The sequence below is a fragment of the Cavia porcellus genome, unplaced genomic scaffold (genome assembly GCF_034190915.1).
Source record: "Cavia porcellus strain 051 isolate PalLab524CR breed Dunkin Hartley unplaced genomic scaffold, mCavPor4.1 scaffold_25, whole genome shotgun sequence".
NCBI classification, from domain to species: domain Eukaryota; kingdom Metazoa; phylum Chordata; class Mammalia; order Rodentia; family Caviidae; genus Cavia; species Cavia porcellus.
This window is the reverse complement of record NW_026947508.1, coordinates 5,560,345-5,588,303: the sequence shown is the minus strand read 5'-3', so window position 1 is coordinate 5,588,303 and position 27,959 is coordinate 5,560,345. Positions and strand designations below refer to the sequence as shown.

General features: G+C 50.9%; 1 protein-coding gene across 1 annotated transcript; it reads right to left on the bottom strand.

The window, feature by feature from the left end:
- Nucleotides 1-27,959, bottom strand: Slc25a33 (solute carrier family 25 member 33). The gene is made up of 7 exons (XM_003471444.5): nucleotides 27,704-27,959; nucleotides 16,000-16,179; nucleotides 8,285-8,362; nucleotides 6,634-6,734; nucleotides 4,809-4,875; nucleotides 2,369-2,649; nucleotides 1-468 (listed from the first exon to the last, which is right to left on the bottom strand). Exons 1-7 carry the CDS (start codon nucleotides 27,757-27,759, stop codon nucleotides 266-268), a joined length of 966 nt encoding a protein of 321 aa, XP_003471492.2. The 5' UTR covers nucleotides 27,760-27,959; the 3' UTR covers nucleotides 1-265.

Below are 27,959 nucleotides of genomic sequence, written 5' to 3'. Positions count from 1 at the left end.
TTTATACTTAAATTAAATAGCATGATTTAATTTAGTTGCTGCATAATCCTGAATCCTCTTAAGTTAAAAAAAAGGTTATAATTAACTATTAACGTTAATGAATTCAAACCTTCCAGAAAGCATGAATCCAAAAGGAAATGTCCACCATGGTGACGTGAACCAGACACGCTACAGCCTCTCCTGCGTCCGTCGGGGACCCGCTACACAGCAATGGAACAGAGATCGTGGAGTTTCTCAGTTTTATTCTAAGCACAGTGTGTGGCCGTTACTGCGCACGGTCCTCCAGCAGGTACACGATGAGCTCGTAGGTGGACAGCACGATGGCCGTGTTGGGGATCTGCCGCATGAGCTGGGCGAAGAGGCCTCTGTAGAAGGCGAGGTAGCCCTCCTCGCGGAACACCAGGCGCGCCGTCTGCACGAAGGACTTGTACTTGGTGCCCTCCTCCCGCAGCCGCGTCCGGATCACCTCTGCAGGAACAGAAGCACAGGCTGTGCGGCACTGCTGCAGTCGGGGTTGCAAGCAGAACAGTTACATGCAGGACCGTGATGTACAGTATTTTTATGTGGTCACCACAAGAGGCAAATGCAAGCAAAGTGCTGGAGATCTGTCCACACACTAAAGACCTAGAGAACTCAGCCGGCGGCTTGGGTCCCATGGCAATGCCCTGCAGGAGCCCAGCTGAGCCCATGAAAATGCCCTCCACGGGTCCAGTTGGGAGGCCGAGCCCATGACAGTGACTCCTGCAAGTCTGTTTCACCGATCTGCCCTGGGAAGGCCCAAAGGTCAATGGTGGAAGTAGAAAGTCTGTGCCAGCAGGGGAAGGAGCTGTGCCAGTAGGTTGAGGGATCTACACTGGCACCAAGCAGCGATGCTCAAGGTGAGGACCAGGGCTCCCTGAAAAGTTCCACAGCCATCCTCGGTGACAGCCAGGACCCCAGCCCCTCCAACGATGAGAACAGCCAAGTACATGTCAGGAAAGCAGCTCTGTAAGCTCCTCCAGGAGAACCCACAGCAAGGGGAGAACCAACAGCACCAAACAGCAACTCCTCGTCCTTTTTTTTACAAAAACAGATTATTCTATGATTCTTTTTTTTTTTTTTTTTTTTTTTTGGGTACAAGGAATTAAATTCACCACCTCACGATCCCTGGCCAATTCTGTAATTCTTTAAGAAATAAAATTGGGCTGATTACCTGTGTCACAGATAATCTCAACACCTGGGAGGCTGCTGGGAGCTGAAGGTCAGCCAGGGCTACACAGTGAATTCAAGGCCAGCATGAACTACGTAATGAGACCATGGCTCAAAAAACAAAACCACTAACAACAACCGCCTCACAAACAAAGCTACAATCTGGCGGGGGGTACAGCTTACTATCGTGTGTCCAGCCCTAGTTCTTGGGCTGGAGGTTTAGCTCAGTGGCTTAAGCGCCTGTCTGGCAAGGTTGTGAATTAAATCCCCGGTATTAAAAAAAAGACCTGGGGTTCTAACCCCAGCACCAAAACAGGGACAATGACATCACCAAAACCTAAACTCCTTGAAGTCGCCTCAGGCCCCACTCAATGTGTCCCTGAGCTCATGGGTCATGGCTTTGGTCCGCAGTGCAGAGTTCAAGGTGGGAACCCGGGGAGGGGCCGGGGATGCTATGCCTGGATCACAAGGGCTCTGACTGTCTCGGGTTTGTCTCAGCACGGTGGCACTGGGAGGCGGACAGCCAGGCTGAGGACAGTGGTTGGCAGGTCCTTGGGGCAAGGCCTGAAGCTGTCCTTAGTCCCGGCTTCCCCTCTGCCTTGTCCCCTCAGCTTTAGCCAAGCTGCCCGCCAGGTTCCTGCCTCGCCTGGGGCCTGAGAGTGAGGGGACCAGCCGAGCACAGGCTGAAGCCTTGCGCCACGAGAAATCTCTCCTGCTCCGAGTTCATCTTCTTGGTGTTTTGTTGCAGCTATGAAAAGCTGGCTCAGCTCCCATGTGAAATTCCTCTGAACCACGAGTTTTGGGGAGTCTCTGAATACACCGGAAGGCCGCAACACAGGCGCACACTCGGCCAGGTCCGTCTCCAGCAGCTGGAGCAGTGAAGCACAGCCCGCGACCCCACAGTGAGCGCCACTCGCATGCACGCCCCGTCCACAGGACCGGGTGAGCACCCGAATCCTAACCTGCCTGAGTGAACCGTGTGCACGTGGCTCTGGGGGAGGGGCGCTCAGCTGCTGCAGACACAGGCATCTCGCATGCAACCCACTTCCCTGGCAAGCGTGTGGGAACAGGGACCCAAGCTGGACTCTGGTTCCCGTCTGTGCTACGAGGTCTCCAGGAAGCGACAGGTAACAAATCTGTCAGCTGCTCTACTGCTCCGGGAGGACAAAGCAAAACTTACCGTGTGGGTAAGCGATGCAGGAAGCACATCCCTTGGAGAGGGCAGCAGCTGCCATGAGTCCTAAAAATCTTGTGGAATTTTGCTCAGCTCCGTTTGTGGGAGCAGCCAGGGGAGCCTCTTTCAGGTACTTCTTTAAGCTCTCATAAATAGCAAAGCAGATGATGGTTTCCGAGATGCCGGCGTAGGAGGCGGTCAGCCCTCTGTAGAAGCCGCGGACGCCCTCTGTCCGGTACACGTAGCGCGCACACTGCAGCGTGTTCATCTGCTTGGAGCCCCGCACCCTGCGGAAGCAAGCCAGAGACAGGAATGACTCGGCAGGACCTGGACCGTCGGTCGAAGAGCAGCCTTGGTCAGCAGGGGCTAAGGGGGTGGCCAGAAGCTGACGCTGCCCACGGAGGTCTCGCTGTAGTCAGCACAGTGGTGCCGGACACTGACCTGAAACGGGTCCACTGCACCGTGCACTGGATTAAAACGCTCGTGGCAGCAGTGAGATGCGCGACACTGCTCCCAGTGGAGAGCGGGACTAAGTGACAGGGAACACACAATTTCGACACAAACACGCTGAGGAAACACTGTGTGTGCGAGGAGTGTGAGGCTCCGCAGGCGGTGTGGGGTGTGTGTGTGTGCACATGCGTGTGCATCCGGGGCCTGACGATAAATGCTGGACTCTCCTTTTGTCCTCTCTGAGCTCAGGGCCTTCTGCCTTACCCCTCTCATAGGAAAGGGAACCTACAGTAAGGTGCGGGTGACCAGTGATTTTTCCCACAGCTCTGTGCCCCTGTGAGCACTTAAGGGCAGTTAACTCTGAAAGGACCAGTCTGCCTTTCACTGTTTTGTTTTTTGGAGCTGGGAATCGAACTCAGGACCCTGTATTTGCCAGGCAGGTGCTGTGCGCCCTCTGCCTTATTCACTGTAACCCTAGTTTACGGGATTCAGTGTTGCAGATCAAAACTGCAAATAAAGCTGATTAAGGGCTTCACCCTGCACCGCGGATTCCGGGTCTCTGGACGGAGCTTCGTGCAGCCCGCAGGCCCCACTCTGCGCCTGTGCCCTCTGCGCCCAGCCTGGTCACTCTCGGGGTGAGGGTGGTTCTGTTGGCTCTGTAGGTCCCCGACCCCCTCCTCTCTCCTCAGCCTGCCTGGACACTCAGGGATGCTGTAGGCATCTGGGGCCAACTCCTGCTGCCTGCAAGCCAGCAGCACACACTGCAGATACAGATGTGAACACAACTCCGAGGTGGGGAGATGAGCATGTGCAGAAAGGCTCGCTCATCCACTGCTGCTTGGAGTGACGTCAGAGTGACATCAGAGCAGGGGACACAGCAGTATGACAGCGAGGCTGCTGGGAAGGAGTGGTTGAGGGTGAGTCGGGGGACTCTGGTGAGGGCAGCATGCTGGGACCCAGTGACACACACGGAGGAGTCACAGGTGCTGCCCTGAGTCAATGACCCTTATGGGAGGACTGCGAGGGAAGGGCCCGCCTGGATGGTCAGCCATGGGCACTCAGGAGGCACCTTCCGGCAGAGGCCGGGGAGCCCTGGTGTCCCAGCCCCTCTCAGGAAAACGAACCCAGGCAGGCTCCCCCCACCCAAGGCTCCTGGCACCCCGGGACCTGCTGGGGCTTCCAGGGCACGTATTTCTAGACATGGAGCGCAGCACTTCTTAGATTTCCCTCAACCCCACCCTCCCCTGGAAATAGGGGTCCTTCAGTTAGGAGTGGGGCTACAGGCCAGAGTCACAAAGGGAAATTATTTCCCAAGCACACGACTTTGGCCACAAATATACAAAATACTGTTTAGTATGAGCACTTTGAAATTACAGGAATTGCTGACTGCCATTAGAAATTGTCATTTAACATATCTGCATTTCAGGGTTTGTTTTTTTGACACTGATGGCTGTATTTCAATAATTGGTTTCTGCTGCCTTAAAATTTTTTCTTTTAGAAAGCACACAGGCTTTACTAGAATACTAAAGGAATTTGTAGTACAAAATGTTAAGAACTTCTGGCTAGAGTTTCAGGGCAGACGTCCAGTGCATCTGAGGCCCTTCCTCAAGTTCCTCCCAGGCCTGTGCGGTACTTCTCCGCCCTTACTGCAGTCTCGCCCAGACAGCCAGGACCCCTCAGAGGCTCCCCATCTTCTCCTCATCTCTGTGGCATCTGTTCCCCACAATGTACAACTCTCAAGATGCAAGAAACTGGCACATCTCTGTAATGCCGCACTCAGGAGGACAACTGCGGTAAGTCTGAGGCCAGCCTGGATAGCCTGAACTGTACAGTGAGACCTGTCTCAAGAAAAGAATTTCTGGGTACTGTATGGTTAGAGTAAGAAAAAAGAGGGACTCGCTAAGGACTCCCATGCCTCACTCCATGGTTACAACTGGGAGGAGAAAAACATTCCCAGGGACTCTTAACAATGAGAAAGGAGAAATTAATAACTTACTTCCGCTCTAGCTGCATCCGGGTCTTGACCATCCATATAGGGTTCATTAAGGAATTTGTGACAAAAGCTGGAAGAGAAAAACGCCAGGAAAGGTCACCAATAAACAAGGTCGGTGTTGATAAAGGTGTCTGCACGGCACAATAAACTCTGAAGCCGGGGTGCAGTGGCTTGGCAGAGATGCGCGGCAGGAAGCAGGCGTGTTTGGGGTTTGCGCTGCAGATGGAGGCTACACATCCCTGAACCGTAGGCCCCTCTGCTATTGGGGGATCGCAAACGAAGGGCTCAGGTCCCAGCCTTGCAGCCTCTAGGTGGTGCTGTTGGCACGTCTGTCAATCCCAAGGAAAAACTGCCCTCAACACTGGATTTATGAGCTCCAGACCCAGAAAGGACATGTTTTCAGAACTGTGATTTAGCCAAGTCACCACACATCTTTACCCGGAACGAGGGAATTAAATGTCCATTCACCTGAATTCAGACTTAGAAACTTAAGATCTGAGCCTGCGTTTCAGGAACCTGATGTCTTAAGACTCCACTGTGTGCTGACCCTTCTGTACCTCACATCTCAGACTGTTCCCGAGCAGCAGGAGCCTGGTTGGCTGTCACCTGTCACCTCCAGAGTCCCAGGCGAACTGATGAACACACAACAGGAGGACGCTAGCCTAGAAAGCGCCCCACAGGTGTGCTTTATGTGCCCACGGTTCCTCTAAATTAATTTTGGAAAACCTAGGAAATGATTAATAGCTTTGGTAGTGACCGGCTGTTTCTGTCTTGTCTTTGTACCAGCACTTAAACTCAGGACCTTGTGCTTGCCAGGCAGGCCTTGTGCCGTGAGCTACATCCCTGACCCCCTCTTTCTTGTGTCAAACACTTTGTTAACACTGTTTTCTCTTCGAGGACTAGAAACCAAACTATAAACCAAACTATGACTCCAGCTGGACTGCTGGTAACTGTGAGACCAGTAAAGGCAGCTGATGCTGTATACACACCTTACCATCTGGAGGAAGGTGGAAATGTCCTTGAAATGCTCATTTAATTCTCTATGATGCCTTTCAACTCTAACGGACATAAACATCTGTACAGAGAAGGGAGCGGCTTTTTCTTGGCAGTCTACAAGTCAGCCTTGCTGTGCTCCTTACTGGGGGAGGCCCTGCCTCGGGCTGGGTGCAGTCACCCCGCAGTCCCTGTGCCTCAACTGCACAGGTCAGCTACGCCCACCTGACACGAAGGGGGGAGGCAGCACCAAGAAAGCAGCTCTGATTCTAGAGAATAACTTAGTGGAGAAAGGCAGAAAGACATAAAAAACATTACTATTCTTTAAAAAAGAAGCACAGCGGGCCCGGGGTTTAGGTCAGCGGCGTAAGTGCCCGCCTTGCAAGCCTGAGGTCTTGAGTGTGATCCCCGGTAGCAAAAAAAACCCAACAAATCCACAATATTCTGCCAGGTAGAGTGGCGCATGCCTGTAATCTCAGCACTTGGGGAGGCTGAGGCAGGAAGATCACCATGAGTTTGAGACCACCCAGAGCTACATCATGAGTTCAAAGCCAGCCTGTCTCAAAAAAGAAAAGAAAAGACCAAACACAACACTCACAACACTGACTGGTAGCATGCAGAATATATAAACAAACTGAGAGGGAAAATAAAAAAGTCTGGTCAGAGAAAATGAAACCAAGTTACAAATTGCTGGAATATTCCTCCTGGATCAATTCTAACGAAGCTTTTGAAAAAATGATTTATGTGCAAAAGCAGCAGGGAGCTACTACCTCACACCTGGCGGGAAGAGCAAAGCGTGCTGGGCAGACTCTCGGGACTCACTAGGGTAACGTACCTGCAGAGCCAGCGGAGAAAATGTGCACAGTATTGCTGTTAGGCACGAAAATGCCGTTAAACTGCTCTTTGGCTTTGGAGTAACATGCAAAGTACACAGCCCTGTTAGAACAGAGAGAGACGGCGTGAGATCGCTGTGGCAGGTCAGCGCACACGTCCCTCTGCAGTCCGAGACGGAGGCGCCCGCCCACAACCACCCGTGGCCTCCCCTGCACTGACACCCACGCCGGCCAGCCTGGTCACCCTCGCAGAAATCAGTCAGTGGTGACAGAAGTGTCCAGCATCACTGAGGGAAATGCGATATGGGCAGAATGTGCCCAAGGCCCTTTTGTAGTCTCATTCTGGGTCAGCAACTCCTTCAGGCATTGGCATACCGTAAACCTTAACCTTCCTAAGTTTCTAAAATGTATCCCACCTCCTTTGCTGTCCACCAAAGAGCGAGCCAAATGTCTCTTTGAACTGTTTCTGACAATGTGAGCTCCAGCACTGCTGGCCTCTGACGGTCCCCTCTGTCCTCCCTGCTGTGGGTGTCTGCCGGCTGGAGTTCTGGCCACTTTACAGACCCTTCCAGCCGCTGGCCAACGGAGCAACCGCACGCTTTGCCGCTCATCACGGGAGCTGGACTCCTGTCAACCAGCCTGAAAAGGCTTTTGCTTCACGCCAAGCTCCTATCCGAGGTCCCCGTGGAGTGGACCAGGCCAGAACAGCGCAGCCCCACTGCTAGTTTGTTACCTAAGCTTTCTTACAAAGTCAGGAGTAAGGCGGGGTGGGGTGGGGGGGCTGCACTTGGGTTAATCCTGCACAGCGGAGCCACATGGAGACTCTGTCTTAAAACACTAAAAACAAACAATAGCAACAAACACACTAACAACAACAACAAAAAGGAATCCGAGAGAGAGAAATAGATCCCCCAAAAGGTGCATCTCCACACAGGGTATTTACAGCGAAGTTTCCTCTGCTTAGCACTGGGACCAGGTGCCTGGCTAAGCCGGGGATTTTCCATCACCCGCCTCCCTGTTCCCGCCTCACAAGGACAGTAGCCCGGAATGCCCAGGGCTCGTCCCGATGGCCGCTGATACTCTGTAGTCCCGCTCTGTCTGTAAAACCAACCTCTCCTGCTCAGCAGAACATACCCTGCTTACGGGACGGAGGGTGACCTGTCCTGCACAGATTACTAAGTGGCTCAAACGTGGCTAGTGAGACCAAGGAACTGAATCTTTAATGTTTATTAACTTAAGTTAAAAACAAAACAAAACAAAAAACAGGCACAGGAGACCAGCAGCTACTACACTGGACAGTGCAGCTCCGTATGTTCACACAGGTTTTGAAGGAAATTAAGGCTTATTAAACAAGAACAAGGGTGTCGGCTTATAGTCAGTAAGCAGGGGGCCAGCTGTGTCCCGGGCCTGCCCTGACATGCACCCATGGGACACTGGGCACTGACCACGCACCACTCGGAGGGCAGTAGCCACTGACTCAGAGGTCACAGGTGACAGCGGCAGATTCATTTTCATGCTTAATAAAGCAACCAGAATCTCCTTCTCCAACACTAGAAACACACCCAGCCAATCCCTTTGCCTCCATGCAGGAAATCCAGAGGCAGAACCAACTCAGAAGCAGAGGCCCCATGGTGCCCCACAGCACCAGCTTACCTTGAGGGTGCCACACCAACCAAGTTGGGGCCCAAGCCTCTGAAAAGTGACTTTGGTCCCTCTTTCTCCAAAATCGACCTGAGTAAGAAAAGATATACCTTTAAACCCAGGAGCAAGGCCTGCAGCCCATGATGAGATGATCTTGGGCCAGCTTCTCAAAACACAATGTTTAAGGGACCCCAAACTCTGACCCAACCCCAGCACATGATCAGAGCGCTGGAGACACTGCGTCATTCACACAGAGGAAAAGCAAGCTGCAAAACCACTTGTTAGACAATGTTCAGCAGCCTTTTCCTTTCTCTAAGCAGAAGCGCGGCATCAGGGTTCATCTCCACCCTGCGGCCCTGTCAGGCAGGACGAGCAGCTGGCGCTACAAGGCCTCAATCATCAAAGGCTCTGAGAGAGTCAGGCTCACTGGCTTGTGTGCCATTTCTTCTGGACTTACAGCCTATTTATAACCACCTGACCTTCCAGGGCTTTACCTGGTGTAGGACAGCCCTACACAGGGTAGTAAGGCATAGAAAAGGCTAGGAAGTTTTAAGTTATCTATTTTTTTAAAATTTAAAAAAATTTTTTTCAAGTTACTTAAACTGGAAGGTTGGTAGCTCAAATTCAAAGGTAATACTGTCACTTTATAAAAAAACTTTCTGCATAGCATAAAGTTTACCATTTTAACCCTTTAAAAATGTATTTACTTATTTATTTTTGAAGACAGGTCAGGCTGGCCTGAAACACGCTGCGTCACCCAGGCTACCCTGAATCTGCGATCCTCTTGCCTCAGCCTCTTGAGTGTGGGAAGTGCAGGTGTGTACACCTCCAATGCAGCTGCAGGTACAGGTGTGCAGCCCTGCAGGGACGTGGACCCTGCTGTGTACTGACACCACCATCCCTCAGAACCTCATGTCCTCCCCTGCAGGAACTGTCCCCGTGCAATGCTCCCTCCCAGCCCTCCTGAGGCCACCCCTGTGCTCCACCCCTCTAAACACCTGGTGTCAGCGGGCCTCCCAGCTCATGACTGGCTCTTTCTACTCCACACGGTGCTGGGGCTAAGTCCACTCTCAGAGTCTGCCCCTCCCCAGAGGCGGATGACGTCCCACTGCTGTCCATGTTTCCTGCCCACCCTCCATGCTCCACTCGTCTGTCAGTAGGCACTGGGAGCTTCCAGCTTCTGCTATGGGAGCCACACCGCTATGAACTTGGGGTACAAACATAGTGTCTGAGTCCCTGCTCTTAACTCTTTGGTGTGTGTTCTGAGAAGTGGGACTGCCGGATCACACGGTCATTCTGTTTAACTTTCACTGTTTCCCACTGGCATTATCAGACATTTCTACCAGTAACCCACAAGAGTTCTAATTTCTCCAAAGCTTCATCAGCATGCTTAAGAGTTAAAAGTGGTTTTTGATTAAATAACCCAGAAAATCCTAAAATGTTTGTGTAAAAAGTTGCCCAGAACACAGAAGTTCTTCAGGTTGGTTAGAATGATTCATTCCAATGCTTAGTTTTCCACTAGTAACCAATACAATTTTTATTGCTTTTCTAGGGTTGCTAATGTGGCCTCCATTTCTCACTGAGCCGTTCTCTGCAGTTGGTAACAAAGCTTTCCACCTGACACACGAAGCTAAGCAGCTCACAAATAACTACAGCGAGCTCCTCTTCTGCCTTCAGGATGACTCTCAGGCAGCCAGACGATTTTAGGGTTGGAGATGCTCCTACAAAGCTGACAGTGACCAGAATCCTGCTAACACTCTATCACTTCCACCTGTCCCCTGGAGATGACGATTCCAAAGCTAAGCAGAAAATGTTGGTGCAAGAGAGGTGACGTTCATTTCGGTCTGCGGCACACTGGTCTGGGAGCCTTCTCCACGGACGGCTCCCTCCGCTCCGCAGACTGTCGGGGCAACGCCGCGCCCTGGTTCCCTCAGCCTGCAGCTTTCAGCCACAGCTCCCCCTCTCCTCATTTCGAATGTTCACAATACTTCAATTGTTTGGAATAAAGACGATTTATATCTTTAAGAGCTTTCCTAAGAAGCAGGCTAGGCTGGGCGTGGTGCTGCACACCTGTGATCCTAGCAGTTGGGAGGCTGAGGCAAGAGATTCCATGCTGTGACTTCAAGGCCAGCCTGAACTACATAGCAAGACTCTGCCTCCGAGGGGGAAAAAAGTAGCTCGGAATTAGACAAGAAAAAAATATTATCTCGATTAGAAAAGAGAAAGGAAAACTGTCCCTAATCACATACACAATGATTCTATGTTGAAATACAAAGTCATTCACTTAAAAACTACTGCAATAAGCCCTGCAAGATCAATACATAAAAATCAGCTCTATTTCTACACAGTACCAATAACCAGTTTGAATTGAAAAAATAATTCCACGTGGGGCACGTCAGTAGCTCCCAGCTATCTGGGAGGCTGAGGCAGAGGATGCCTCGAGCCTAGGAGTTCAAGGCCAGCGTAAGCAGCATAGTAACACCTTTATCTGGGGAAAGAAAAAAAAACCCAAACCAGTTCCATTTGCAACAGCAGCGGAACCCGGTGGAGAGCTGCTGCTTTCTGGGTGATGAAAATGTTCTGAACTAGAGGTGATGGTTACTAACTCTGAAGATGCTAAAACCCACCAAATTCTATACTTTAATACAATGGCCAGGGATTTAGCTCAGCAGCACAAGCAGCAGCCTGGCAAGTGCAAGGTCGTGAGTTTGATTCCCCAGTACCAAACAAAATAAAGTAAAAATTTTAAATAAGTGGTAGATGCTGGGCATTCCTGCACTGTAGAAGGCTGAGACAAGAACATACTAAGTTTGAGCCCATTTATACATTTATATTTAGCAAGACTATATCTCCTAATACAAAACACAAAACCAAACAAAGTTTTTAAGAAGTCTTACTACAGGGCTGGGGATACAGCTCAGCAGCACAAGTGCCTGGTGGGAAGTGTGAGGCTGTGAATACAATTGCCATTACTGAAAAAAAAAAAAACCAAACAATTCACTGCAGGTCACAAAAACACTAAGATCATGATTTAAACCATGAGATTAATAAAAAGCAGAAGTTAGCGTAAACATCATTCCTGGAATTTCATAAACATAAGACGTCAAAATGAAATTCCTAGAGCTGCAATGAATATTCACAGTGGCCCAAAATAAGCCACCTTGAGCCACCATGAGAACTGGATGTTTTCAAGCTCAAATACTTCCATCACTTTTCTCAAAGCAGTGTTTTCTTTTTTTGTGTGGCGTCAGGGATTGAAGCCAGGACCTGTGCATGCAAGGCGAGGGCTCCGCCTACGAGCCACATCCTCCAAAGTGTTTCCAAAAGGCCCTGCACTCCGCATGCACGAAGTCACTCACCCTGCCACACAGGGTCTAACAAAGATCTCCAAAACGCCAACTAACTCCATGAGACAATCTTCAAGCCGGGACCTCCCCCTCAGTAGCCCACTGCTCCCTGTATAGCCCAGGAGCTGCTCAGACCAGCCCCGCAAGACTCGGGCCCGGAAGGCCGGAGCGTCTCCTCCGCAAGGAGGCCAGCGTGTCCTCAGGGGACCCCATGAACACAGGAAGGACAGTCGCCACGGCTACGCGTCCCAAGCCTGGCATGGAGTTAATCTGTTACATAATGCGGACTCCAGGCTCGCTGGCTGTTTCCAGGCCTCCTTGGGAACATTCACCTCTGCCCCGGCCTGGGGACAGTACGGGAGGCCACCTGCACCTGGGATGGAAGCTGGGGTCTGAACTTTACTTCTATTTCCTCGCTAGATGTGGGTTACCACATGCAGACTGGCAATTGAGCCCATGCCAGCAGCTCACCTGCGCACAGCAGGTTTCAGAGAGACAGCCTGGCTTAGACATGTGCTGTATGTCTCAGAGTAGTGAGAACTCAGAAAAGCAAGTATATCTTATGCCTCAGCAGTTCACAAAACGGGAGTGCTTGTGCCCAAAAAAACTTTTTAAAAAGCAGATGCCCTGAACTAGGTGTAGGGGTCATACCTGTCAGCATTCAGAGGCTGAGGCAGGAGGATTGCTGTGAGTTCGAGGAAAGCTGAGGCTGCAAAGTGGGTCAAAGCCACTCTGAACTGCATAGTAAAACCCTGTCTCAAAAACACAGGACAGGGGCTGGGGGTTTAGCTCAGCGGCTTAAGTGCCTGCTTGGCAAACGCAAGGTCATGAGTTCAATCCTCCGTACCAAAAAAAAAAGCCCAGGCTCCTGAAACAAACATTATTATTGTTTTTTCAAGTTTTTTTTTTTTTTTTTTTTTTTTTTTTTTGTACTGGGGATCAAATTCATGACCTCACCTTGCCAGGCAAGTGCTTAGGCTACTGAGCTAAATCCCCGGCCCCAGCAAGCACTTTTATTTTTGTAAAGTTAGCAGAGCCTGAATTTAACATCTGGCCGCCTTCTTTTTACCTACAATATTCAAAGGATAGCAGAGACCATTCTTTTCTATCCAGTTTGTCCTGGCAGACAATGATTTGCATTTTGAAAATAAACTCCCTGTGAATCACTTCTGCCAGAGAAATCTCTCAAGGCAGCACTTCCTGAAAGATGGGAGCAACAAGAGCTGAGGTTAGAGACACCTGGGCTTTTGCTCCTCTGTTTTTGTTTTTGTTTTGTTTTTTGAGACAGGGTCTCACTATATAGTTCAGGCTGGACCTGAACTTGTTGTGAGGCCTAGGCTGGTCTCAAACTCACTTGGATTCTCCTGCCTCAGCCTCCCCATGTTGGGGGTCAGAGGAGGCTACCCCACACATGGCTCTGGACTTTTATGGTATGGATGTGGGCACAAGCCGTGATGGGACTGGAGAGAAGGCCTGGCCTTTGGCTGGTGGGCGGCTTCCCCCTCTGCAGACCTCTGCCGCTGTCCGCTGTGCGGGCCGGGGGAGGGCAGGGCTCTGCTGTCCGCTCAGCCACTGAGGAGGGCACATGTTTGTCCCTCAAAGCTGGGGTGCCCTCTACCCGAGAACTGGGTAATGTGAGAGGTCCTTTTGCGTTGGCTTCCAAGAAATTCAATCACAATCGCACACTGAAAAAGCACAGAAGGCTGAGCGTGGTGGTGTACGCCTGTGACACCAGCACTCAGGAGGCTGAGGCAGGAGGATTACTGTGTGTTGCAGGTCGGCCTGATCTGTAGTGTGTTAAGGCCAGCCTGAACTACACAGTGAGAACCCGTCTCATTCTACAGAAAGCACATGCTATGGGAACAGCAGCCAACACTTTACTTGCTTGTGTGTGTGTGCGCGCGCGTGTGCACGTGTGGTGCTGTTAATGCCGTTTGTACGTCCTGCCTGCAGCCCTGCCCACATGTGCTCAGCCTCTGTCTGCACCAGGGTGACATTCAACAGGCTGGGGCCACCTCAGGGATGGGCAGAGATGACGCCCTGCCTCCAAGGTGGTAGGATACAGGCAGATGAGGAACAGCCGGCCACCCAGAGCCGAGGCCAGGGGAAGTCCTACAGAAGGGAGGCTGGGAGCGGGGTCCAGATCCAGCCGTGGACACCGCAGGGCCTTTCTGTAAAGGCAACAAAGCTACCAGATCATGTGCAGGGGAAGGACCTCTGTGGCCTGGAGGGCAGGAGGGGGAACAGTGCTGCAGGTGCAGGACCCTGCAGGCCTTGGCAACAGGGACAGAAAGAGGTCTGGTGTGCAGGGACAGGACGGGGCCCACACGGACACTGTGGTCAGGACGGCTGCAGGAGAGGCGGGTACAGGGCCAGCTCCCATGTGATTCTGAAGGCGGAACCCTCAGATCTGCTGTACGCCTGCTGTGAGCTGCCAGCTGGGCCAGGATGATGGGAGCAGCAGGGCTGGGGGTGCCCTGGTCTCTGTCCTGTTTCGTGTGGCTGTGTTGTCACACAGATGAACAGGAGAGAAGCTTATCACACGCAGGCAGTGTCTACAGCCACCGGGTAAGTGCCATCCCTGAGGAGTGGCCACTGCTGAGGAGTGGGCGGCTCAGCCCTGGGAGCCCCACGGCAGATTCAGCTAAGGACACCAAGCAGCAGCCGGGAGGCCGCATCTGGTGCCTTGGGGCTGGGAGCCCTGCGTCTCCACGGCAGACACCACAGATGTACAGCTCGGCCTCCATCTGGGCTCTTCGCGTGGGGTTTTTTTAACTTTTCTCTTGGCTGCTCCAGTCCTCCTTAGAAACAGGTCAGCCTCGCACCTGACCTGACTTTGGGACACTCTCTCCTAATCAGTGCAGGGTTGAAGGCAGCCGCAAGGCTGATCCCTCGAGGTAGTTGTGAAAAACCTGAGAAGTACTGTGTGAGAGTAATCTTTTTAAACTGGGTCTGGTGGCGCACATCTGTATTCATAGCACTCAGGAGGCTAAGGCAGGAGGACTGCCTTGAGTTTGAGGCCATTCTGAGCTTGCTCCACAGCTCCTAGCTTCCACCTTTCCCGTGCCTATGCCTCCCTTCCTGATTCTGGGGCTCCGTGCCCTGGGACGCTCCTGAAGGCCTCCCTCCCTTGTCCAAGTAAACTCCAATTCGCACATGGAACCTGGTACCCAGCCAGCAGCCCAGCGTGCCCACCGCACTGTAGCCCTCCCATGTGTGTGCCCCCGGTATGCGTGCCCACGGGAAAAGCACACCTACAAACAACCAGGCCCTCAGCCCACTTCTCCATCTCACCACCGAGCATGTGGCTCACAGGACAAGACTCTGCTCACTGCTTCCCTAACGGCTCTCAGCTTCACGACTGCCCGGAGAAGCAGCACCTTTCCTGAATACATCTTTCTGAGGGAACAGTTCACTCTGAGTACGGTGCTCAGCTGAATTCAACTATTATCTCTAAGCATCCCTTTTGAAGCAGGTTCTGAGTCCAGTACTCTTCCGAATTTTGAAATTTTGATGTACTAGTGAGAGAACTTGGGGGCACTCTACCAGTGAGCTAGGTCCAGACACCCCGATGTTACATCATTTTATTTTGCTTAGTTTTTTGAGATAGGGTCTCACTATGCCGTTCAGGCTGGCCTTGAATTTACTCTGTAGTCCAGGCTGGCCTTGAACTCGGCAATCCTCCTGCCTCGGCCACCCGAGTGCTGGGCCACAGAGGTGGCCACCTGGCTCCTGACTTTTATTTAGACAGGGTCTCACTAAATTGTCTGGGCAGGGCTGCAAGCTGTGACTCTCCAGCCTGAGCCCCGCTCCCTGCTGGGATTGCAGGCTGCGCTGTTGTGCCCAGCTGCTGTCTCAATATTTTTATTTTGCTGTAAGCTTAAAGACTGATAGGACAAACTTAATTTAGGAATACTGAGCTACTCTGTAACCAAAATGAGACATTGTTCCTGTAATAAAAATAATAACGCAGGCAGGCAGCCTACGTATAAAGCGGAAAACTTTCCCATACATTTAAAATTATTTCCAAAGAAAAATAAAAAGTAGAAAACACGTTCCACTTCCATATTACTTTCTCCTAAAGTGGTGACAACCCTTGTCTTGTACAATTTAAGTCTTACAGCCACTCCTTATTCTCTTTTTAGCCCTCACAGATTTGAGCAAGAACCTGCCGCAGGCCCTGGGTCTGCTCTGCAGTTTACTAAGCTGTCCCTGGACAAAGGTGACGTGCACAGCTGAACTCCCTTCCCAGGGTCCCAAGGTCAGATGCAAACACACTGGGAAGAAACCTGGCTCTTGGCAAACAACACAACTCCTGCAGAGGCTGAGCACAGTGGGACGAGCAGCGGCAGGGACCCGAGGGGATGGGGTTGGACTTACTTAAGAAGCTGCAGGAGGCCGGGCGTCACAGAGGCTGGTCTCACCACCCCGGCCCCACTGATGGTCCCCAGGTGCACCTGCGGGTAGTAGACAGTCCGCAGAGCCAGCCGCGAGGACTGCAGCCTGGTCTTGATGACTTCCAGGGGACACGTGAAGATAGCACCGACTGTGCCCCCACACCTGCAAGATGGGACACCACAGGTCAGGACGGTGCCCCAATTCTCCAGACAGCAGAGTACAGAAAGGGACATAGGTTCACTTAGTGACACTCAGGCCACCAGAAGGGGTGAGTGAAATTCCCGAAACAGAGGAATAACTCAGAGATAATTATGTCACTGCGCGCTTCTGGGTCAGTAGAGATGCCCCAGCCCACAGTGTGGGGTGTGTTACAATGTCTCACTGTGTGAGGTAGTTTCCCAGCATGGGATGTCACCCTTTTATGCTACAATGGATGTATGTTCAGGAAATGCACAGTCTCACCAAACACTCAGGTAACGCCACTGTCTGGAAAAGCCATGCGTGCGGCACAGACCTTCATTAAAGTCTAACTCAAACTACGCTGAAAACCAAAGCGCACTGTGTTTCCTTGGCACAGCATGACCGCTCCTGTCTCGCCTCCACACAGATCCCCTTCACACGCATGGGCAAAGCTACAGCCTTACTGTTATGGTTTGTGTTGGGTGGCCCCCCAAGCCTAATGCAGTCCTGGAGGCAGCTGAATCTGGCATTTGTGATTGGTTCATTGTCTAGCACTGGGATTAGCAGTGTGAGTGCTGCACCGGCCCAAGGGTGGAGCCGGCATACAATATAAAGGAGAGAAGAAGGCATGTCTTTCTCTTATGCTTGTTTGCTTTTGCTGTTTGCAGCTGCCATAAACAGCTGCCAACGTGCCACGCCACCCGGCCTTGGAGCCAGCAGAGTATGGACTGAAACCTCCAAAAACTGTAAGAAAAGTAACTAAAACACTAAACAGTTTTCTTCAAAACAACTCAATTATTTAGCCTAAAAAACCTGCTTCTGTCTTCTCTTACACATCACTGGCCATAAAATTGTGTTCGGTAGCTAGTTATACATGTTACACACCCTCTAACATCACCGTCCACATGGCTGGGGATGTGGTGGACAACAGCAAGGCAGCTCCTTGAGGTCAGAACCTCATCTCTGCATCCCTGATGCCAGGACGAGGACCCTTGCCCCGCCAGCGTTACTCACCGGAGATACCTGAAGGATGGCTGTCACAGTACCTAAAGGTGCGGAGAGAGGCACTCCCTGGCTTCTGATCTATCGCCTACCACCTTCCACCAGACCACAGCCCTTGGAGGGGCTGTGCCTCTGCCCATCATGTGTCCATCTGTTCCTGGCACACGTGGGTGTTCCGTCAACATGACCTGGTACTGGCAGCTCTAGCCAGGAAGGGGAAGAACAGAAGCAGCAGGCTGGCCTTGCAGAACACTTAGCCCAGCTTGTCCACGTCCCTGGATGCCGGTGTTGGATATGGGGAAGCAAAGCCTGCACCTCCCACAGGTCTGTGCTAACAAACGAAACAAAAATCTCCATGCAGAATTTAAAGAGGCGCTGGAGTTTCACAGAGCGAGTGGCAGCGTCACGACTGAGCCCTGGAAGGGAGCCTCTTGGACACAGCACTGCAAACACCCAGAGCTGCTACGTGACCAGCACCTGGCTCCCCAGAGCTCCCCTGGCAGGGTCTGCTGTAGGCCCAATGGCAACACTGAGTCCTCGGAGCAGAGGAGGTGAAAATGTACCCACAAAAAGGGGAGAAATGGGTAAATCAAATCTGCTTTCCAATCATAAAGCACCCCAAGCTAAGCAGCATCTACCAGACAGTGTTTTTTGAACAGTTAGCCAAAGCCATCAGTCACAAAAGCAATGCAAGGAGTTAGACTGGAAGTAGGAGGGCTCCCTGAGGTCACAGACATTCTTCTTCTAAGGACCAACTTCCGGTCCTGCACTGGGTTGTGAATTGGTTACTAAACAAGGAACTGTATTAGTACATACTTTACAACAGTCAGAACAAAGAAATTGTCCAAGGAAATTCCACCTCGACGACTTTGATTTTGTTCACATAACTCTTACACACAGCACTGTACTACAAAACGGAAAGCAGTACTGCAGAGTACAGTCAGCAAAAATCGCAGCACCATACACCAAGGCGCATCGTACACAGAAAGACACTGCGGCTCTATAACCTAGGTGTACGGGACTGTGCACAGAGTCCCAAAAGGCAGGTTATCCATGCGAGCAGCACACCTCGGCCCTAGGGCCAACCACTCATCAATCAGGTAGAGTACCACACTAAAAAAGGGCTAGCTGCACTTTTCCAAAGTCTCAAAATGACAGTGTTCAGACCAAAAGCCAAATCCAGATGCTGTCGGTCTCCAAAGCCTAGGTTATCGCCACTATCCCACAGGACTCGCCTCTGGAGTGTCACCAAGACTGTCGCTGCATCTAGAGTCACACATGGGTTAGTTAGCTAATTTAACACTCAAAGAATGGAAAACTGCTGACATTTAGGTCTTTTAAACATCAATAGGAAATCTATAATCAGGAAGAAATTGAGAAGCCAGGCACGATGGCACATGCCTGTGATCCCAGCTGAGGCAAGAGGATATGAAGCCAGCCTGGGCTACACTGTGAGCTGGGAGACAGCCTGAAGTGGACCAGGGATGCTGCTCAGTGGGATAAGCACCTGCCTGGCAAGTGCAAGTCCTGGGTTCAATTCCTGGTTAAAAAAAAAGGACTGCCTGAACTACATAGAGAGGCCTTATCGCAAAACATTTAGCTCTGTGTTAAATGGCTGCCTGGTAATGAGGGCAGCCATTTAAGTGTAAGGAAAGGTACTGAGTTCCATCCCTGGAAGAGGAGGAAGAGGAAGAGGAAGAAGAAGAAGAAATTGGGAGCTTTACCTAACACTGGCTGGCGTGATCTGTGATAAGCAGCTCCATGCATATAAAAAAACAGGATGCTACGGTTTGTGTCTGGATGTTCCCGTAAAGCCTCATGCAGTTTCAAATGAGGCTTTTCCCACGTGGCTGAACCTCGTGTGTGTGACTGACTTTGTAGTATAATGCTGGAGCTGGGGTTGTGAGTGCTACACTGCCCTAGGGCAGGCAGCCTGTGTATACTGTGAGGGACAGAAAGAGGCCAGTCCACTCTCCCTCCTTCCCTGGCTGCTTGGTGTCTTCTGCAGCCAGGAATGGTTGCTCTCTGCAATGTACCACCCTGCCTTGGAACCAGCTGATTACAGACTAAAACCTCTACTAACTATAGAGGTAAGTAAACCTTTTCCTCTTTTGAGTGGTGGGTATTTTGTCGAAGCACCAAGAAAAGAAACTAAGTCACAAAACATAATAGGGGATTTTTTTTTTTTTTTTTTTTTTTTGTAATGGGGGAGGTTGGTCGGGGATTTAGCTCAGTGCCTGCCTGGCAAGTTTGAGGTCATGAGTTCAATCCCCGGTATCACAAAAAAAAAAAAAAAAAAAAAAAAAACAACGTTAAAAAAACTAGTTTTGCCAGGCAAATGCACGCCTATAATCCCAGCACTTTAGGAGGCTGACATGTTTGAGTTTAGTCTGGGCAATTTAAGTGAGACTGCGTCAAAGCTGGGTGTGGTGGCACATACCTCTAATCCCACCACTCAGGAGGCCGAGGCAGGAGGATCCTTGTGAGTTCAAGGCCAGAATGAACTGCATAGTGAGATCCTGTCTCAGAAAGACAACGACAAAGCAAAACCAAGCAAAACCGAGGACGTATGTCTGTGTGAAGGCTCTGGATCTGAGCCCCTGTACGGAGGCCCCAGGACACACACACGTGAACTCCACGTCAGTTTCCAGGTAATTCTTTCACCAGCAAGGCAACAAGTTCAAAGCGGGGACACAGAAACCACCACCTCTACTCTGCACTCATCACTCTGGCGAACCATTACCCAAATCTGTGCCACTGATCAGACCACAGCTGGCAGGAACTTGTCAGCGAAGCTGCCCTACTGACAGTGAGCAGCCTCTCTGAAGGTGGCAGGTCACGGTCACTCACTCATTACCATTGGTCACCATGCTACTACACAGATGACCAGGGCAGAAGGAGGTGGTGGTAAGGAGGCTGGGCTTCTGGGCCACTTCCTCTGGGACGGGAGGACAGGACAGGGCAACAGTGCCACTCAACACCACAGCCTAGGAGAGGACTGAAGTTGTGCTCACCAGGCAAGACCCTTGTCACCTGCTAGAGAAAAATCCTTAGATGTGAACTGCCCAGAGGATATTTCTAAGTCATTAGGCTGTGTCAGATGCACAGTCACTAAACACGCTTCACTAGAAAAGACAAGTTCTGATATTAAACTAACATTTCCAAGCTGGTGGCCCCTGCCTGTCATCCCAGCACTTGGGAAGCTGGGTCAGGAGGATCGCTGTGAGTTCAAGGCCAGCCTGAACTACATAGTGAAACCCTGTTTCAAAAATCCAAAAAACTAAAACAACAAAACCTGACATTTCCAAAAAGAGCCTTCCTGAAATTTAAAACATTTGCTAGCACAACTTTTCAAATATCTTTCAATTCAGCTGGGAGTAGTGGCACAGGTCTAGGATCCCAGCACGCAGGAGGCTGGAGGAGGAGGATCACTATGAGTTCAAAGCCAGCCTGGGCTACACAGTGAGATCTTGTCTTGGGATCCATCTATCTATATATCAGTTTGACAATTTATGAATCAAAACGCACAAGACATTTATTTTCCCAATGGGATAAGGAGAAGATGAAATACTGATGCATCTGCATTGGCCTTCTAGAGGTTTCTCAAACTATAATCACCAAGGTGGGGCATGTGCTTAGCCTGTCTGAGGCCCTGGGTCCAACCCCGGGTCATACACAGAAATTAATCATAAATGATTTTTAAAAAAATCTTCAAGTCCAGAGTACTGAAGACAACAAAAGACAGCCTTTGTAGGGCAAATGCTCCTGACTTTTCCCAACTCTGCGCGCACACAGCCCCCAGCTGTGGGCCTAAGTAAAGATCCTCTGCTGAGGCTGAGTTCAGCCACTGCTCCCCGCACTGTGGACCCAGCTCCCCCGGAGGCTCAAGCAGAAAGGGCACAGTGTTTGTCCTGCTGCTGTCCTGCTGTCACAACTTGGCTGTGCTGAGTCCTTCTCCTCTCGTCCACAATCGAGGACAGACTGGGATGGTCAGCACTTCGGGTGTGGCCCCACTGCCCACCTCCTCCAGCCACTGCCACTGCACGCCAGGATTTCTGTATAGATGGCGGCTTCCCTCACTGGGAGCCTCCACCCTCAGACTCCTGCCTGCCTTCCCAGGGCCTCGTGGCAGTGCCAGGTACCTTCCCTTTCCCTGGCCCAGGAGCTCCTCAACACTGAGGCCTCGGGGCCACAGGCCTCTGTCCATGTCCTCCAGGAGCCAGGAGGGGTAAGAAGTCACTGCCCCCACCCCATCCTACTCAGGAGAAGCTTCCAGACTCTTGCCCTCTACAGCCCAGACTTGTTGGGGCAGAAACAGAGACAGTGACACCCCCAGAACACTCAGGAGCCAGCCTAACTTCTTGCTAGCACGGCCAGGGTAGAGTGGTCATGGGCAGCAGAAGCTAAGTCCAAGACCAGGCTCCTCCTGCACAGTGGCCACTGCTCCAACAAGGGGAAAGCCACACTCACATTCTCCTCCCTGGTGACACCACACTAGCATCGTGGGCTGGGGAATGGACTTAGCCAATCAGAGAGCAATATTCTAGACCACAGGCCTCAAAGTGGGGCATGGTCCACGAGATGTACAGGGAAATCCACAGAAAGGAAAGAGACATAAAGTCCCGCTTTATATATGGTCCCCACCCCTGAACTTGTATTTGTTGTGATTTTTTGTTGTTCTGTTTTGTTTGGAGACAGAGTCTCAGTGTGTAGCCCAGGCTGGCACTGAATTCACTGCGTTCCTCCTGCCTCACCTCACCCCACCCCAGGTGCCAGGATTACAGGTGTGCACAACCACACCGGGTGGGGAGGTTTCCCGTGCACAGAATTAACGGGGTGACATAATTACACAGGGAGAGATGCACAAACATTTTAATGATAGGGCTCTGCGATTAAACCTTAGGGACCGTTCTAGACCAACAGCTCCACGCCTGCGTGTTTTGCGTCTGTGCTCAATGACACCCTGCAGTGTCTGAAGATGTTTTTTGGGCACTGAAATGGGGCAGGGCTGTAACCAGCATCCAGGCCAGGGGAGCTGAAAATGGCCCACAGGCAAAGCAAGCCGAGAGCACCCACAAGCCACAGCAAAGTGTTCCGGACCACAGCGTGGATGCACACCTGGAGGCAGTGGGACCAGGGCTGGGCATCTGCTCCCTTCCCCCTCTGCCTTAACCATATCTTAGTTTCCTAGGCCACCCAGCATGGCTGCGAGGGCGGCCAGGTCTCCTGAGATAACAGACCTGGCAGCTGTGCCTCGGGGCAGTGACTGGCTGTGGGAGGGAGGGGGGTCTGAGCTGCCCCCCCCCATGCTCTTCAAGAAAGCATTTCCTGTCTCACTATCACACAGAATCTCCCAAAGTGTGCCCTGGACTAATGTTTGTGCCAGGCTGTGTTTCTAATAGCCTGCAAGAAAGTTCCAGGGCTTTAACTTAATTCACTCCTAGGTGACACTGCTGTTACTGCTGCCAGAGTCTATGGAAAACCCTCTGGGACACTGTCTTGGCACAGATGCCAAGGGGTCAGAGACAGCAACAGAGAGCGCTCACAGGAGGGGTCCCGCCCATCAGAAACACCCCAGCACCACAGACTAGGCTTGCTTCTATGCCTTTTCCCTTTGACATAATAATACGCCACCCACACCCCTATCTCCTCTCTCACCTCCCTTCCAGGATCGGAGCCTTGCATGCCACACAGAGGCCCTGGAACCTTTATCCTTCACCCTTGCAGCACACAGCACCTGCATGATTTCTTCCGGGAGGCACTGCCCTGTGCAGCAACCTGCCACGATTACAACTGCAACGCACACGCTGGGCTTGCCTACCATTTTTATGTGATCACATAAGAGCCACACACAAATTTTAAATTATGCACATAGGGTTCACCTTTCTTCTCCTAGCTTTAAATCATCAGGACCATTTTTAAAACCCGATTTTTCAACAAAAACCTGTTTCCTGCGCATACACTCATGGTAGGCCTGAGATCTATGCTGATGTGCTCCCCATTCTCAGAGCCACTGCCCCGGGGCCGGGGAGCTGATTTTCTCACACACTTAGCTGGCGCTTTTCACAAAACAGGCTCCCCACTGAGGACAGCCCAATCTTCAGGGCTGTGGGCATCTCTCCTTTACCTCTGTTCTGTTCCCACTTGGACAAGTTACTTTCCTGTATCCACCATAGTTTTATTTCAATACTCTGAGATTTTGCTGGCACAAACTCCATATTTACTCAAAATATAGTAGTTTCTGATGTAGTCAGTTCTTCAAATGCTGTTTCTGGTCTCTCACTTCATTTGAAAAGAAAATTTAAAACGACCCACACACCAGTAGGTACTTTCTGAACCCAAGGAGTCTTATCTTTTGCAAACAGACAAATGCAAATTAACATTACCTTATGCCAATATGGTTTTTAGCAAATCTTAATAAGGAGCAACTTTGTAATTCAAAAAAATAATCAAAGTACTGCTGCTCTTCATCTGAGAAGTCAGCAAATCCGACCCCAGTAAAGATGAACAAGGAATTTCATTCACTTAGCCCATCGCTCCACACCTTGGAATGTTCCAGTTTAGAAAATCAACATGGTTCCTACCCAAATATCATAGAATTTTAAAAATATGTTTGTAGAGTGTATGGAGACACTGGAGGAAATCAAAGTCAATTTCTTTCACAGCAGTGTATGCAAGTGGTTATAGGTAGCATGACAAAATTACATAACCGCATATTTATCAAAATTGATGCATTTCAAGTCAGTCTTGCACCCTTCTCTGCACTGTTCCACCAGAAAACAGGTCAGTGACACCACCTCTGTATTCCCTAGGCCTCCTGTAATTCCTGGCTGCTACAGATTAATTTGTAGGGACAACACCAGCCCGCACCGTGGGCAAGTACTAAATACTGAACCTGTTGGTACTTCCCATCTCTAGGACCTTGGAGACAGACCATGTTCCCGTTTAAATATATTTTAAAGGCTGTGTAAACATACTTGATGACAAAACTCGTGCCATAAATATAAGACCCTAAACATTCAGTCCAGGTCATCAACATCTAAATCTATCTCGGCTCAGTCGAGCTATTTCAGGGGCTGAGCAAATCTCCTAGGACTGTGCTGCAGGTGAAGGGCTTCGCTAACCCTAGCACAGGCAGAATGGCTGGGAATTAAGCCCAGGGCCTTGCACCTGCTAGGTAAACGCTCTTCCTCTGAGCTGCACCTTCCAGCTGAAGTCCTCTGATGGCAAAGGGCCATATGGGAACATTTCAGTGTCTGTCTGTCTCTGTCTTTTTCTCCTCAGGGTCTCGCTATGTAGCTCAGGCTCACAGTCATCCTGCCTCAGCCTCCTGAGCGCTGGGATCACAGGTGTGTATATCACCTGGACCTTCAGTGGGTTTTTTTTGATGAGACAGTTTAAAAAGCAGGAAAGGAAGGACCGGTCTTAGACTTTTTGGTTCAGACAGCACCATCAGCTATGGGGAGAAAGCAGGAGTCCTGAGGGTACCACACACCACCATCAGATGAAGGACGCTGATTCGGGCAGAAGCAGCCGCTCTAGAGACTGCAGGGACCCAGGGCCTTAAGAAGGCAACTCTGCAGGTGCACTTCTACAGCCACCCAAAGACAACAGGGCCAAGCCCAGGGCAGGGGCCCACCTATTTCCAGTGACGAAAAAGAACAGAGAAACACAAACACAAAACCCCAGCAGTGCTAGGAGACCGAGAAGAGATGTCACTGGACTCAGGGAGGCAGCCCCGCCGTACAGCACTCCAGTCCCTGGGCACAGAAAACAACTCTGCCTCCTCGCAGCCTGGCACTGAGCAGGACCCGACAAGTGCAGATTGAACGGTGAGAACACTGTCACATTGCCACCAAAACCCAACATCTCACAAAGAAGAGAGCGACCTCAGCTGAGCGCTGTGCCACACGCCTGTCATCCCAGCACTCTGGGGGATCAGGCAGGAGGATCCAGGCCAGCCTGGGCTACACAGTGAGACCTTGTCTCAGAAGACCAAAACAGGAAGCAATTTAAAGAATACAAGCTTTTGGAAGAGGACCACTGTGAGTTCAAGACTAGCCTGGGCTACACAGTGAGTTCCAGGCCAGCCTGAACTGCCCAGTAAGACCCTGTCTCCAAAAAAAAAAGCACACACACACATATACATGTATATGTGTGTGTGATTTTAAAATGAATATAAAGTTAATTTGGTACACATACGCATGCATAGAACCTTTACTAAATTTTCTAAATGTTGGCCTCTGAGAGGTAGGAGTATTTTTTCCTTTGGAAAAAATCCAAGAAATTAGCCAGGTGTTGAGGTGCACTCAAATTTAAGATCAGCCTGGGCTACAAAGTAAGCCCAAAGTCAGTCTAAACTGCATAGTGAGACCTTGTCTCAAAAAGATCAAAAACAAACAACTCTGAAATTGTCTTTAAAAAAAAAAAAGAAATCAAAGAAATTAAAAAGATTGATTTGTTTTTGGAACAGCTTTTATTTTTCAGAATCTAAAACTAATTTTCACCTATTCATAAGCTACTCATGCCTGATAAAAATATTTGTTCAACATTAGTTAATGATAGCATTTAACTCGCTTGGTAACAGTTTCCAATGGCCATTCAGTAAGCAGTTAATATGTGAAGGTTTTTAAAATCAGGGGCTCTGCCCTCTTTTCCAAACTCCTCTCAAAGGAACTGAACTTAGTTCTCTGGAAAGACGCCAGCTAAACAACACAGGAACTGGTTATTTGGTGCAAGTACTCCTTTGGACCAGGCTGGGCTGGATTGTGTCTGATTTCATACTATATCCAGTCTGTGTTTTGCATCTTTCACATTCTACCCAAAAGGAGGCCAAAGGAAATTAAAAAAAAAAAAAAAATCTTTTTGAGACAGAATCTCACTATACAGCCCACGCCAGCCTTGAACTCACTATCAACTTTGGCGATCTTCCTGCCTCAGCCTCTTTGAGAGCTGGGATTACAGCTGCACAACCTTGCCCAGCTTCAAACTAAAATACTTTTAGTCTATTAAATGGATCAAAATCCTTTTCGTAACCATAAAAACATTCCTTTCAGAGGTTTTTCTGTCTTGAATACCTGCAAGCACAGTAATCCCAACTGCTGCTAATAAAACCAGAGCACCTCAGCTGCCTGGCTGCAGGCACTACTCTAATAAACTTCCCAGGACTTCCTGACTGTTTTTCAAACGGCTGCTCCAACAGGAGAATCTGCAGCCAGAGGGCACTGCAAAGGGCAGGTGGGGACATCCATCAGGACAGGGCCACAGTGAGCTTTCACACTGGCTGATCAAAGAAAAACTTAAAAGGCCACCTCCCTAAAATCTGTTAAGTCAAATTTACTGGTTAAAACTTCATTTTACAAAATTCTCCTTCTTGGCTTTAAAAATACTCCCAACGTGTTTAAAAACACCCAGGAATGCCACACTTACTATCCTGAGTCTTAATTTGAGAATGCTTCCTGAGTGTTACTCTCTGGGGGAAAACATTGATGGGGACATGGAGGGAAAGGAGGATGGCAAAGAAGAGATGAATGAGAAATGAGAGATGACAAATTCTTCCTTAGCAAGATACCAAGTTGCTCACCCCAAGAATGAAAGGGACCGGTGACCGCCTTTGGTACCGGTTCAAACAGCTCAGAAACGTTTGCATCATCCATAGCCTTCTCCTCAGATAAATTTCTCAACCATTACTGGTTTGTTACAAGGAACACATCTAGGTGGCCACAACCAGAACACTCAAGTCAAGATGACGACCGCGATAAACATATTTGATGGAACATGCGCTCTGCTTAAAAAAAAAGGAAAGAAAAAAACCCAAACTGTTATGCCAGGCCTCAGAAACAAACATCTGGAAGGCATCCAAAGGGTCCAGCGCTACTGGCTGTGCTAAAAGGGAAAAGGGGCCGGGCATCTAGCTCGGCGGCGCCACCAGCACCTGCCTGGCAAGAGCGAGGTCATGAGTTCAATCCTCAGTACAAGAAAAACAAACGAACAAAAACACCACCAACACTCAAGATTTTAACTTCTACATTGTTTGGAGGGGAGATAGGACCTTTCCTGATCCCCTCTACTTAACCTCCCCAAAACGCATGGCCTCTACTGGAAAAACGGAAGGTGCTCCGCGATGAAACCGCACACACCCCCTTCGCGGAACCGCGAGGTCCCCCCACTTTCCCCTCCCACGTGCTGCCGGGCAGAGTCTCCGAGCCCCGGCACCTTGCTCGGCACCCTGCCTGGCCTAGCCGAGGTGACACCTGTAGCCGGGGCTCGGCGGCCCTGGGAGTTGGGGAATGGCCCCGAGGCGGCGTCCACACGGTCGCGGTCGGACAGGAGGACGCTCGCCCAGGTCACCCAGTGCTAAAGCAGCAACGCGGGGAAGGCGGGCAGGGGCGTGGGCGCGGCCGCCAGGGAGCGAGAGGGCAGGCCCGACCCCCACGCTGGCCTGGCAGCCCGGACGTCCTCCCCGGGCCGCACAGGGGACGCCGAGCGCCGGCCCGAGCCTCACCCGCCGGCGAAGAGGTGAAGCAGCGTGCTCTCCTTCTGCTGGCTGCCGGTCGCCATGGCTCCCAGGCCCGCCGGCGCCGCCGTTCGAGAGAAGCGAGAGGCCTTCGGGTCCGTTCGCCCCCGCGGTCGTCAGGCGGCCGCCGGTTCCTCCATGCGCGCGCGCGCGCGCGCGGACCCCCGCGCCCGCCCGTCAGTGGCGTCGCCGCCGGCGCCTCACCGGCCTCTGCGCCGCGAGCGCTGCAGCCAGCGGGAGCCGG

Bases quoted from the DNA above. Each gene is read 5' to 3' on its own strand.
- Slc25a33 (XM_003471444.5), bottom strand. From the start codon at position 27,759: ATGGCGACCGGCAGCCAGCAGAAGGAGAGCACGCTGCTTCACCTCTTC. The intron at 8,363-15,999 runs GTAAGTCCAACC...TTTCTTACTCAG, and splicing joins GGCCTCCTGCAGCTTCTTAA to GTCGATTTTGGAGAAAGAGG. The intron at 4,876-6,633 runs GTACGTTACCCT...TTTCTCTTCCAG, and splicing joins TTTCTCCGCTGGCTCTGCAG to CTTTTGTCACAAATTCCTTA.